Raw genomic sequence first — 14,106 nt, 5'->3', positions numbered from 1 at the left:
TGGAACTGAAGTTACAGAATATTCATCTTCTGTGACAAAACTATCAGGTTAACAGCTCTTGCCAAGGATTTTGTCAAAGAGTTTTAATTTGGAGTCTTACATACATCAGAGCTAACTTTAGGCATCATTAGAAAGCATTTTACATGACCAAACAGGACAAAGCTTAAACATATTCACATATAAAAATATACAGGCTGAGTGTCTGAGGAATAAATTTCATCTCCTAATTGATTTTCACTTAGGATTTACATCTGTGCAAGTAAGCTCAGAATCAGGCCTCATATGTCTAATCTCAACATATTTTCAAGTTGTCCTTTAAACAATGATTAAAGGCCAATTTTAGGCTATTGTCAACATTGGGTAGTAAAAGGCTGACAGTAGCATTTGGCATTTTGTGAGGCAGTGCTCCTCAGTCAATAATTTAGAAGTACTGGTTATTAAATGCCTTGCATGTAGGTGATCTATATTTCTCTCTGCCAGACTAGTCAGCCACCAACCATACCATCAGCTCACCGTGATGTGCTAAAACATATTAACCTTCCTCTGCCTGCATACACCACTACCCTTTCTCATCAGTGGCCTCAGTGTCTAACACCACATACCTTCAACTCACCTAGTCCAGACTTCTCTACATCCCTGTGCATTCACCAGCTTTACCTACTGCTGCCATAAAAACAGATTTGCTGTAGGAAAAAGGTGACTGTACCTCACAAGCAGCAGGACAACCCATTCAGTCTTAGTTCTAGTCATGGTAATCAGGATCTGATAATTACAGCTGAGCAAATATCCTGATGAGAAAAAAAGTCTATCTTTCAAACTTGAGTACTTCCTTTGAAACCTGCCATATTTTTAGCACAATCCCTAGACACTAAAAAAAAAATTCCTATAGTGTTTTACTTCACTGAGAATATCCAATTATTAGTTTGGTGTTGGCAAACAAACAAGCCTTGAAAGTACCTCACAGCAACATGAACTATTAGCAGATTTTGCATTAGTCAGAGCAAGAAAAGCAAATTTTCTTTGAAATGTGAAGAATGGGAGGGTGAAGATCTTTTCTGCAGCTTTATTTTCACATATGAGCATTTACATCACCTGTTCAGCAGTGTTTTGTTACTTTAAAAAGCAATTGCCAGTGGTTTTCCCCAGGTCCCCTGTAGCTCTGTTTGGGATGTACTCAGCAGCTATATGTATTTTGGAAAGCCAAGTGTGATTCAGTAGGAGCAAGAGGTTCCTGTTCAGGGAATTCGGCAAGATCATTTCTTTTGCATAAATTATTACTGGCCAAACAGCGATCTGATTGTGACTGGATGTGAGTTTTTAGGCTATTGTAGTCCACAGCTGTAAGTTAACTACATCTGTTCACCCTGCTACACCCCTGCCACTGAAGTATTTGTTCAGACTGCAAGCCCACAAGCTACTCAGACAAGCAGCACGTGAACACCCTTAATTAAGGCTATCTTTACTTACAACTACAAAGTGCATACTGGGACCAAAGTGACTCACACATCTAACAAACAGCACATACCTTGCAATTACTCAGATATTCCTTTGAAGGCTGTTTTACTGAGGGAGACCATGACAACAAAGCTAGGTCTAAAGAAATATTAAACTTCCACCTGGCTGCCCACTAGAGATGCTAAAAACCTCCTCAGGTTAGAATCCTACTTTTTCAACAGGAAGACATCTCAAGACATCCAAGACAGAGCCCCGACAAATGAACTCTGGGAAATCTAATATCAAGTAAAGACATCCCCCAGACACTCACCCATACTTCTCTTAGAGGTTTCTCTACCCACCATGAAAGTGGAAAAAAAACCCCTAAGTCTCCACCTATGCTTCAGATCCTCAGTTCAAATGCACTTAATCAGCACAGCAAGTCAATTTTCCTGCCCAGGAGTACAACAGTGAAGGCACAGAATCATACTTCATTTTTTGAGACTTGCTCTTAGGCTTTTTCCCTCTAGTACACACTGATAATTCATCCAGGCCTCATTTGGCAGAGCAGTTAATTTCAGAACAGACTGGGAATCTCTGCTAAACTACTATATTTTACCTTGGTACTGTGATGGTTCTGTTCTGGTTAATGTTCTCTGATGACTTCGGAGGTACCAGCAAGAGGGGTAAAAATAAATGAACCCATAGTATTTCAAGAAGCAAAAGAATCAATAACAATGGCTGCATCTAGTTATCAGAGTTAAACTGAAGAACTTCAGTTATGACAATATTTGAAAATAAAATACATCAGTATCACCACTTTCAGAGATGGGAATACTCTCATTTCAAGCTCATGATTTCTGGTCCAGAGGAAGAAAAAAAAGTTACAAGGAGGTTTAGAACTAGTACAGAAAGCTGTATACCAGAAATACACAAGCAAGATTGGGAAATTGGGTGGCACTTCTCCATCAATACTATGTTGGGCTTTTTGTGCTATTTAGATTTTGCATTAAAAAATACTAAAAAATTAAGGGAGTGAAATACAAGGCTCGTTTTCACCAGTCAGCAGGTTGATTATTTAAAGAAACAAAACAGGTTCTTGTTTTTCACCTGCATGAGAAAGTTTGAACCTAAAATCTGTATTAGTGCCTGAAAAGACAAAATTTTTTCACACAGAATAAAAGAAGGTAGGAAGATTTTAGATGCAAGGAAAGTTCCATTAGCTTCACAGGTCTGTATGTTTTCACTTCACTGATGTTTTAAAAAGAAATATGCATTTACCAGAGATAAGCCACTAGAACTTTTGTGTACTTGTACAGTAATAAATGAAATTTAAGTGGCACTCTAACATACAGAATTTACCCTTCAACCAAAGAGGTGACCTTGGGATAAAAGAATAAACAAAAAGAACAGAAAAAAATTAGTATTCTCTTTTCAAATTAAATATAGATCCAACGTGTCTCCTAAGTCTAAGTGCACAATATGTACAAGTTAAACAAAGGTTGCTGTTACAGTATATCCCATATGTGTAACAGGAAACATCCCTGTATGTCACACAGCAAAATTATTCAGGTGACTGCAAACACCAGGGGCTAGTCTCTCACCTGATGTAAACAGCACATGGCTTTGATGTTAAAGGACCCGTGCAAATTTACACCAGCTGTGCATGTGGCCCTTGCTGTGCAAACCACATATGCGTGTAGTTTTATGGACTGAGCCTGATTAATGTTTTGTAAACCCCTCCATGCATCAGACTCCTTTAAATTGCCCTAGGAGCTGTTTTGGTAAAAGTCAAGGGTGCAAATCTTTTGCCAACAGTATACCCCATTTTACCAACTGTAAACACAATACAGATAAAAATGTGCTCTACAAAGTTTTTGTAACACTGCAGAATGAGAATTCCTCAGCAGACAGCAATTTAAACATTTCACACAAATTCTAATTTTAGTGAAAATGATCCATGTATGGCTTCTAATAGTGATCATATTTATCTCAACAGAAATACAGCACAGCTCTAAGCAAGAAAGTACTGCTAGTGCTTTCCTGTCAAAGTGCATTGTTATGCTTGCATATATTGTAGCACTAAATGACCTTCTTAAATATGTTCCTCACAATGTCTTCCACTGCATTTTCTTCAGAACACACTTTAAAGCCCACACTCACAATTGTGTTGCACCAGCCTTTGGCAAAAAGCTGGTTCAACAGGAACCAGGGAGGAACAGCTGTAACATTCTACCTGCTCTTTCCCTCTAATCCTCTAATTTCTTCTCTCTCTTCCTTTCAGTTAGAGAAGCACTAGAGTAGTTTGTTTGTTCACCACACTGCCAGATTTGGTGCAATATTTTATGAAACTTCTCTTACTTTACCAGCAGAGGGATCTTAAGAAGGAAAAATGAAAACTTCCATGATAATCCCCATTACTGTATCCAGGTAAAAAAGTCATAAAATCTACATTGTAAACTTGCACAAAGCAATGTAAGCAGCTGAACATGATTGTCATTAACTCCATGAAGAGACTGCACCACTCAGACCTGGCTGAAGCATTTTTGGTGTAGATCATCTCACCTCATTATGTATTTCTTCTACTTGCTTCACAACTGCAGCTTCCAGTGATTTCAAAGATAAAGCCATTGAATCAGAATCAGTCTGTAAATTCTGGAGTGCCAGTTCACATTGTCCAAATATGTATTCCAATGTTCCTCTAGAACACTATAAAGATACAACAAAAATTTATATATAGCCACTTCAGAAAATATGTACTTCTCAAATATATTGAACAATTTGCTTCTGAAATAACCAAAGCAGAACAGTAACAAAAGTGTAAAGCTTCTTGAATTGTATATATAGTTATTGATATAAATTATGCTGAAGCTAGCTTTTCTGCTTATTCAATCCTCAAATGCAGAGGACACAATTTAAAGCATACTCATGCCTAGTCTTGGTTGTTCTGATCTCCTAAAGGCCTTTTTTTCTGCCAGTGGACACTGCTGGTGTGTGTTTTGAGTATTTCTATCTCATCATGAATTTCACCTTTCAACTAGGACTGGAATATGAATACAGCAAAACAGCTGTAAAACATTTCAGATAAAAAGCAGTTTCCATATTTCATCAGCAATCCATGAGGTGTGATGTAGCACTTTCTGAATTCATATCTGACATGTCTATGTGGGAGTTTAGGCAAACTACCAATACAGAAGCAAGTGGGCCTCAGTACAAAGCTAATCAAAAAGCAGTTGTTCAAGAAAACAGTTTGAGTCATAAGCATAACATGAACCACAAATCTGGATAACACACCATGATTTTGCATATAAGGTACCAGAATATTAGTTTTACAAAGGACCAAACAGCAAAACATTTTTGATACTTACATCTGCCACTCGATGAGTTGAGCTGAATCGAGGTGATAAACCAGCCAGAACACAGTGCTGATGTGTCATATTGAGATCATCTAGGGACAGATTAGAAAACCTTAAGTACAGGAAAAAATTATACTTAATAGAAGTTAATCTGGTTGAATATGAATTAAGTACACTACTTTTTTCTCCAGTGCTTAGATAATTCAGTCACATCTTCCTAAATACTTCCACTACCCCTTTCAGTGTCCATTCAGTGTGGCATGTTTTATTTAGCTAACACAGAATTAGACATATTACATTTTGATTTGCACCTTTATTCAAACCCTTGGCAAATCTTTCACTGTAGAGTTCTGCCTTGGAATTGCTTCCAACTGCCTCTAATCCTTTATGAATCTTAGAAAGAAGCCTGTAATTTTAATTTAAGAGTTTACAATTCATCTAAAACTCTAATCGTACAAAAATAGTTGAAGCTTCATGGATTGCATGCCTCAGAGCACATTAAAAAATACATTTTAGGTCTTAAAAGATTACGGTAAAGATTTGCTTTCTTTTTCTACTAAATATATATTAACTGAGAAGAAAAATCACTCTTTGTTGAATTGGCCATTGTCCATTTGGCAGTAAAAGCCTTTTATTCAGATACAGAACACTATACCCAGATTACTGTTCTAGTTTTAGAGCCAAACCAAAGCTGTTACATTCTTCGGTCACCCGTGTCGGAACTACCATAGCGCTCTCGTGGGTTCTCTAAAACACAACACACGTGGAGGCAACATCAGTTTTAAATGACTAAGCACTGACTGGCGAGGTCTGGAAAACCAAAACGCTGCCTCTTCAGCATAATGCATCACGAAAAGTAGACGTATATAAAAGCAGACGTATATCTGTCCATCCTGCTTTGGAAAACTGCAGGCAGGCCAGTTGTCTGTTGGACAGTTCTCCTGAATTTGCGGTGAGGTCAGAGCCAACATGGTCTTTCCTGTCACAAAACACTGGGACCTTACCTTGCCACCACTTCTGGACAACTGTGGCAGGGATATCTCATTTTAATATCTGTTACAGAAACAAAAACTTATTTGAACTGTATAATGCATATGAGAAGTGACTTATTATTTTAAATTACCATTAACATCAACTTAGCAATGTATTTAGTAGTTTCAAGAATTGTCTCACAATCCTTTCTCTTTCTAAAAAAAATTCCACATGCATGCTTAAAAGATGCATATGCCAATTAACTAATTGCTAGATAAGAAAGAAGTTTTGAGAATTGGACTACAATTTTCTGCTTATATGACTGTTCCTCTCCCAAAGCTTTCCCACGGCTATGAAAAATGCTGTCGCTTGCACAGAATATTTTTCTGAAGTCTCATCAGGCTTTTTGAACGTTTATAAATTTTAAAACACTATGAATTTTCCTAATTTAAAATAGTAATTCCAGAGAACAATCAAGAAAAATTAATAAAGTCCAATACATGCTAGAATGCTATTTTGCTATTTTGCAAGGCCTCTGAAAAGTTGGTAACCAACACAGAAAAACCTAAGGGTAAGTAGAGGTTAAGGGACTTGCCAAAATTTGCATGGAAGTTCTGTACAGGAAGTGGGTTTACAGCTGAATCTAATGCCATAGATTTAACAGCTGACCACTCCTCTACTACTGGATGCAGACTATGATTCTCTGTGTGGGGCCTCCTTACCAGCAAAAATTCTCAGTGATTTTACTGCCATTTAGAGATAGCAGATACATTTTGGAATTTGGATGCTGCATATTCTATTTTAAATGGTGGAAGCAGGTTCACATTATAGATCTGTCTCTCCCTCCCCTGTACTGACATCTATCAGCCTGGTTTTCTTCTCAAAGATGTCCCTCCCAGAACAGAACCTCAGCACAGTCCTCTCTGCTGCTTCAAAGTACTGCCAGTTCCTTCCTTTTCTCTCAGTCCCTGATCCTGCTCTGTCCACACCTCCACTTTCTTCTAGACAGCTGAACTTCCTGGGCTCCACCAGCAGAAACACTGAAAGCACTGTGCTTACACAGCCCTTATCAAAAGAACAGGCTAATGGATATGTCTATACATTCAAATAACATACATACAGTTAACTCATTCTACTACTTAACTAATTATTAGAGCACCAGTGAGGTGAGGAGCCAAAGCACTCTGAAACAATGACTGTACACCCATGTCACTGCAGACTATTAAGTCATAACAAATACAAGGTAGAAGGAAAAAGAATTCTTAGCCAAACCTTACTTAAGGGAGTGGGGACTAAAGGTCCAAAACTTATTACTTGGAGGTAAAGTACTTCCCAGGAAAACACAAACCACAATGGAAAATGGTTCTCAGAATTATCAACAGGGGTTTATACAGTCTTTTCTATCTTCTCTCAACTGTTCTTCCTGAACTTTTTAGACATTTGCCTTTTCATCATCTATTTCATGAAGCAAATAAAAAGTACAGCGATGTTTAAACCACTGTCAAAAGTTTTAATATTCTAGCCACCACAAGTATCTACAAACAGAAGTGAAAGGGACTTTTGTTATTAGTTTTCTTAACTACCATTAACAAGTAAAGAATTTTCTTTTTAACCATGTTACAGTGCAATTTTCAAAGTACTAAAATGCTTTTCCACCATTTCCATTTTACTTGTATCCAACTGCACACAATGCTTTAACAGGACAAAATCTAACAAAACTAATTTTACTGCAGATGTATCAATAAAAAGACCAGGAAGGTATGTCTCCTTCCTAAGAAATTATGGGTCAGTGGAATATTCCTTTCATAACAGAAAGCTAGAAGGATGATCTTTCCCTAACTAAGAAATATTTTTAGTTTTTTGCACAAACAAAATACAATTAATTAAAAGCTAAATAGTAAATTTTAAAATTTAAAAATATGTGTCTGAGATTTGCCAACCTTCATGATCAACGTTTGGTAACGACAAATACATTCCTGAAGTTCTAAGTCTTAATAGTAAGGAATACACCATTTGGATTAAATGTGGACTCAAAAAAAAAAAAAAGGGAGAGGGGAGAGGTAAAAAACTCCAACACATTCAAGATGCTAGAGAGCAAAGAGGGTTCAAGTTAGTTTGTGAAAATAGCAGCAGATTAAATATCTAGAAATAGTTTAATGAGTCATTATATACATGTGGAAGCGCTTCCATTAAATACTTATCTTTAACCACAAGCCAACCTCTGCAATGTGTGCACCCTACTTCTGGTTGGTTAGGAAAATGATTTTTTGATGCTTCTCGAACTATAATTTGCTAGGGGTGGGAGTGGTATAAGATTCAAAGTTCATCTTCATGCTGTTTTAAAACCCTAACCTTCAAGCAAGAGCTTGATCTATGGGAAACAGCTGCAGAAAAGTAAATCTGCCTTTGAAAGAGTCCAGAATGTATTTTTGTTAGGTATGTTTTGAAGTCATGGTAGGAAAATTAGTGAAAATTGTAAATCTGCTTGCAAATCTGGTCATGTCTAACTCAAAGATTAGGGGAAAGATTCCAATTTAATAGTAGGACCATGACAACCCTAGTTAAGCATGCTCTAGGACAGAGCAGATGGGGCCCTTTGCTCACCTCCACGCGTTTTGGATTTATTGCATGCACCCAACACGTTTCATATTAGACACCCTTTGACTGTGTACTTGAGACAGCAGGGTTCAGTATGCACTTCCTCTGCAGACCAATATATTATTCTAAATTGAGCTAAAGTGTTTCCGTTTCATGAGTGATATAAAGTTCAGATTTGAGTTTTTAGGCAGCAGACTTGCAGTCATTCACCAGACTTTTTTTCTTATTATTACAGAAAGCCTTAAAAAAATTATTTTAAAAAATCTGTCTTACTGAAAGTAATTTTGAGTTTTGATTGGTTTTGCCTAAACCCCCCCATCCCTTATATTATTGTAACAGCTTAATGGAAGAATGGATTCGGTCACCTCATGTTTAGGATTAACATGCATTTAAATTTCAGCTCACGATTTCATCTGAAGAGGGCTGCTGAGAAGGCAGATGTCAATTTAAATTTTAAGACATTTTACTAAATTTCTACCCGGAATAACAAAATCCATTTTATAGAGCCAATGAAGAGGGGAACATAAACATTATTAAATGTCTACTAGAAATGCTAAAAAAACACCCCTGTTTTTCTTTGTTACTTTGCTATACCCATTGATCTGGATTTACAAGTTACTGTAATTGTACATTACTATTACCACACTTTTTTATATAAGATTTGTGTGTAGTACTCGGGGTATTACAGGTACAGGACTTGATAGGACCGGACTTTTAATTATAAGCAACATTTCAGCACTTTACAGCATCCATATAAAGCAGTAAGCACTGCACCATCTCAACAACTGGAAGAACAGACCTACAGAGTTACTAAGTCTTCTGTTAGAGTGGATGAGTCAATGGTAGTCAGAACCAATCCTACCAGTCCGATATATCAATCAGCCTCTGTACATCAACAGCTCCAGAAGCTGCAGTACTCTTAATGTTCTATTTTCTAGATGTCTTACTTACTGCTGCCACTGCTTTTTAAAATGCATTTTTTTAATGCCAGCAAGAAGACTCTGCTTACTGAAAATGAGGGTCTGGAATATATTGTGTACAAATGCACGAGAGAAAGGGATCTAAAATTTTCTTCTTTTATTGCCAAGGGATTTTTTTTTAAAAACAGAGCTTTCCTATTTTACCTTTTAGATGGCATCCTCAAGGTGCCTCCTCTTAAAAGTAATTTCAAAAAAATCTGAGCAGAAAAAAGTACACTAAAACAATATACGTCCACTTATACGTCCACATACGTCCACAATATACGTCTTTCACTTCAAGTGAAAATGATAAAGGCAGTTCTGCTGCACACAGTAACCTAATAAAAGGGCCATTTTGGAATACCCTCTTAGACTGTGTAGAATTTTTTTTTCAAGTAATTGAAAAGAAATACAAAGACTACGGAAACACAGAAGAGATTAACAAAACACCTGGCCTACAGAGCTCAAATCTGTAGCTCTTCACAAAGTATTAATAAGAAAGTGATTTACTCTTCATCTTCAAAGGAATGTTAAATATATCCTTTGTTTCCAATCTAAACAGGCTCACAATGTTACGTATTAAATAAACTAATTTTCTGAGCCACCCTTCATAGAGCATTCCTGATAGTACTTCAGTTACTGCATTTGAATTCCATTGGGGAAATAAAAAATGCCCTTATGATCTGGTAACTCAGTCAACTACAACCCACAGTATTTTTCAATCAAAATACTGAAGTTATACCCCCTCTTTTATTAATCACCTTCTTATTCTGTTGCCCAGCATAGCTGTGTATGCACAAACTTTCCAGTCAGGAAGGATTAGATAAGAAGTTTACTTGATGGCTTAGATGCTATTGCACAAAAATAGATTAACAATAGCCTAAGAATGTTTAGCTGCCACTTCACTCTCTCCTTCTGTATCCTCACAAATACAGAAAAGGGAGGTACATCCAGACCACCGTGCCAAAGGATCTCACATCTTAACACTTGATCTGTTCATGTCTGAACACGTTTAAGAGCACAGTCAGTACAGGGCTTTCACGCAAGATACCTCACTGATGACAGTGCACAAGATCTGATGAGGTAACTAAGAACACAGAATGGTATATATTTTTTAAGATGGCCAACAAATGTACTGCTTGTTGTAAGTAAACTGTTTTCATCTTTGTTGGAAGACGAAAGGGAAAGTTGAAAAGACTCTTCTGCTCATCAAGTTGGGAGTGACAGGTCATTCTAGGGACATTCCATGGAGTTTACCTTCCAAGGCACAAACACAAACAGGCAACAGTGCAAGTGCTCTCAGTCTTCAAAGGTGACATCTGTCAAGCCAAGACACTAACCAGGCAAACGTGATGTTGTCAAAAGCCTTGTTCTTGTTTTGTTTGATTTGTAACCAAATTTATTTAAACAAAAAGTTATAACCAAGAGAAACACAAGCCAAAAGAAAAAGCAACAGATTTTGTGTCAACAAACCTTAGGAGCAGTTCTCACTTCGTTTCTTTCCATGGAAAAACCTTAGTGCGTGAGCTCAGCTGCTCAAGTAAATTAACTCAATTTAATTTTCTTCTTTTAATCCTCTATGCTTGAGACACTGAGACTCTTAGAGTAAGGCAGCTCTGTTCATTATGATCTTAGTATAATCCCACTACTAGAAAATAGCATGTTTGAATATAGGCATGGAAAAGTGTAGCAGAAGGACAGAAGTGTCAGGTGTAAAACTGGTGACTAATAAAACATCCACAGATTGGCATAATGATTGAAACTTCAAGAACCATGGTACAAGAAAACTTTAAGACTGCTACATTCACAGCTTACATAATACAGGTGCCACTCTATAAACCACGCTGAAGGACAGAAATTTATTTGTTGAACATAACAGATGCAAATGCTCACAGTTACTCAGAAAAACTGCATTAAGAATACAAAAACCATCTAGAAATACAAGGATGGGACAGATACGGTGCAACTTCTCACAAGATCTGAGGAAATTCTGGTTATGGCCTGAAGCCTGTCTTCGACTAGTCTACTAATTCTGACTAAAAAACAGATAGAAAAGGCACAAAACCCCTATTTCTTTCTTAGTTGTGAAGTGAAAGAAACATTAATAAAAAAATTCCCTCAAAATACTCTGGAAGTAGGCAGGGAAGAAGGAATTTATTATATACCCTAGCCAGATTTCACATCTTTCTAAATAAAGCCCTAACTGAAAGGAAGGTGTGTTAACTTACTTAAATATAAATGTAATTTTCTCTACTGTCAACAGAAAGTTTAACTTCTTAGCACTTGAAAATTACCAAGCATCAAGTAGAAGTCTCCTTGGTGAAGTGGTATTGCTAATCCAGGTGTCTCAATGTCCCACGCTACCTTCAAGCCTACGTGCCAAACAGCTGGGTCTCTTCCTTTCAGTTCTTGTTCATTGCTTTCTCCCACACCTGAATCTTGAGAGAGAGAGAAAAACACCACAAACATGACAGACAGGGCAAGAATCATAAAATATAAAATCTTGTCTAATAATACAGATTTAAAGATATCCCATATTGGTACAATCTTAACAGGCTTAAAGATTCTATAACCTCCATTTGGTATAATCATCATCTCCAAATTCACAAGTATGCAATAGGTAAAAGTAAAAAAGAAAAAAGCCATATGAGATCAAGAATTTTTTTTGCAACCAGATTTACCAAGATGAAAACTTTAGGTTAACTAAAATGTAAAGGTAAATCAAGCCAAGGTTTGTAGTGGACTTGAGGTTTTCTGAAGTTCTCAAGCACATGTAAGAGGAGTTTTCATTAAGCTTCACTCAATTTAATTTGTTTCATTACTGAAACTATAAGCATAGAAGAAAAAAAACTAAAAATGCAGTAACACTGATATAGCAATAGATAACTTCTGAAAGAATTTCAAGTCATAAACTACCAAAGCATTTTATGAGCAATTTCATTTGTGTACATACTTGCAATTTCAGTAAATCATAAACTGAGACAAAGTAAGGTGAAATAATGGTTACAAAACACAGACTAGACCAAAGTTGAGCAAATCTTGGAATCATATCTGTCATTCTTTTCTCAAAATTATTAGTCAAACATGCTAGATAACATGTGCAATAGCCAATGAAGCTTCAATACATTTGTCACAACACTTTTCTTATCATTAGGCAACACGAACATGTTGAGCTTGGGGAAAAAATAATCCACTGCATAGAAACAGTATTTAGAGCTTAATCCCTCAGAACTATTTTCATAAGCTTACTTCACTGCAGTATAAATTGAAAGATACAGTCAGCACTTATAACAAGGTATTTGGGAGCTATGGTATAACAGTTTTAGGGCTAAAGTAACAGAGCATTTTGACAGGGAGGATGAAGTTTTAATAAGCAGTTGGCACAGAACTACAGTGAATGGTTAGAAGTGAACTATGTAACATGCCTAATTCTGGCTTACAAGTTAGTAACTGTGTGTGTCCATTTCACTGTCCACTTGAAATGTGCTTTCACGTAATAAGTTTTAAAACCTTTCCCTTCATTTAATTCTAGAAGAAAAATATTGAACACATATAGCTCTTACTAGAATAGGCACCCACAAAACGCGGCCTTGAACTCACACTTTCAAAATATTCATGTCACTCCTCTCACATGGTTACTACACTGCTTTTTTAATTGGGGGTTGCCCTTGGAAAATTATGACAATCTATTAGTTATTATGCCAATTAAATATTGTCTATATTCAGGAAGCAGAGAGCAAAAACCTTTTGAAGAGCCAATCTAAAAAGTTCTTAAGTTAAAAGTCTTACTGTAAGTTTAGTCCCCAAATTCCCTCCCTTCACTGCTGCAGCTCTCAGCCAACTGAAGCTTTGGCTTGGGAGCAAGTCTAGGCCCTTCTATCAAGGAGCACACAAATGAGAAAACAAGAGCTAGCAAATACTCAGAAAAATCAATACTAAACTCTTCAAGGGGCTTTCATGTTTTCTACCCTCTTCAGATAAATCGTAACTTAATTTAAGAAAAATGTTTTCTGAAAACTGCAAATAGGATGGCTTTCAAGGCATTTTTAATGCAATACATCATGGATATTATGAAAAGAAGTAACCTTTCTGGGTTAACTCTCTCTGTTATTCTGCTTTCCCATTCACTTTGGCAGCAGCACTGTTCACAATATGGCACCAATAAAATATAGAACTACAATCAGAGACAGCAATTTCAATCAAAGTTTCCTGGGGTCTCCTCATAAATCCAGCACCTTTGGAATGTGCTCGTTAAAATGACTTATTTTTTGCAGTTTGATAAATTTTTTATTGCTTAAGTACTGAGTTCAAATGCAGCTCACAGTCTCCTTTTCTCTATATTCTCAATTATTGCACCTTATAATTATCAGCAGCAATTGAAACTGATTGCTCCTACCATGTCATTTTGGTAACAAATGGAAGCAAGCTGCTACTTGCTTTTAAATGCACGCTACTCTGAAAGTGAGAGCAAGGGAAGAAAAGACACCTTAACATTTGTGGCATATCCCCAGGTAGCACTGACAAACTTTTACATAAAAACAAGTTGTTATTAAATTCTCTATGACACCTCAAGCATGACTGAATGCTGTATATTTATTGATATAATTACGGTTCCCATTTAAGTGAAAACATTTGGATGCATCTATATCATATGTATTTGACAGTAAATCATATGGATCTTGCACATACCCAGCACCTTAAGAACACAAGTTAATTTTGAAGTAAACCATACAGAAATGGTCAAATACAACAGTACTTAGTGGAAATACAACAAAACTATGTTCAAA

The 14,106-nt window shown here is 36.6% G+C and overlaps 1 protein-coding gene across 3 annotated transcripts in view; it reads right to left on the bottom strand.

The window, feature by feature from the left end:
- The window catches only part of FTO (FTO alpha-ketoglutarate dependent dioxygenase), a 236,512-nt gene that overhangs the window by 171,575 nt on the left and 50,831 nt on the right, over positions 1-14,106 (bottom strand). For all 3 annotated transcript variants that reach the window (XR_005565376.1, XM_027732281.2, XM_039386146.1), the window contains exons 4-6: positions 11,614-11,757; positions 4,803-4,882; positions 4,000-4,143 (exon numbers count right to left, since the gene is read on the bottom strand). Coding sequence is in view for 2 of the 3 variants with exons in the window: in XM_027732281.2 (XP_027588082.1) it covers positions 4,000-4,143; positions 4,803-4,882; positions 11,614-11,757 (368 nt within the window). In the remaining variant the exon portion in view is untranslated. The remainder of the gene's footprint in view (positions 1-3,999; positions 4,144-4,802; positions 4,883-11,613; positions 11,758-14,106) is intronic.

The sequence above is a fragment of the Pipra filicauda genome, unplaced genomic scaffold, assembly GCF_003945595.2.
Source record: "Pipra filicauda isolate LSUMZ 115617 unplaced genomic scaffold, ASM394559v2 scaffold46_size3722508_pilon, whole genome shotgun sequence".
Taxonomy (NCBI): domain Eukaryota; kingdom Metazoa; phylum Chordata; class Aves; order Passeriformes; family Pipridae; genus Pipra; species Pipra filicauda.
This window is presented reverse-complemented; position numbering and strand designations above follow the sequence as displayed.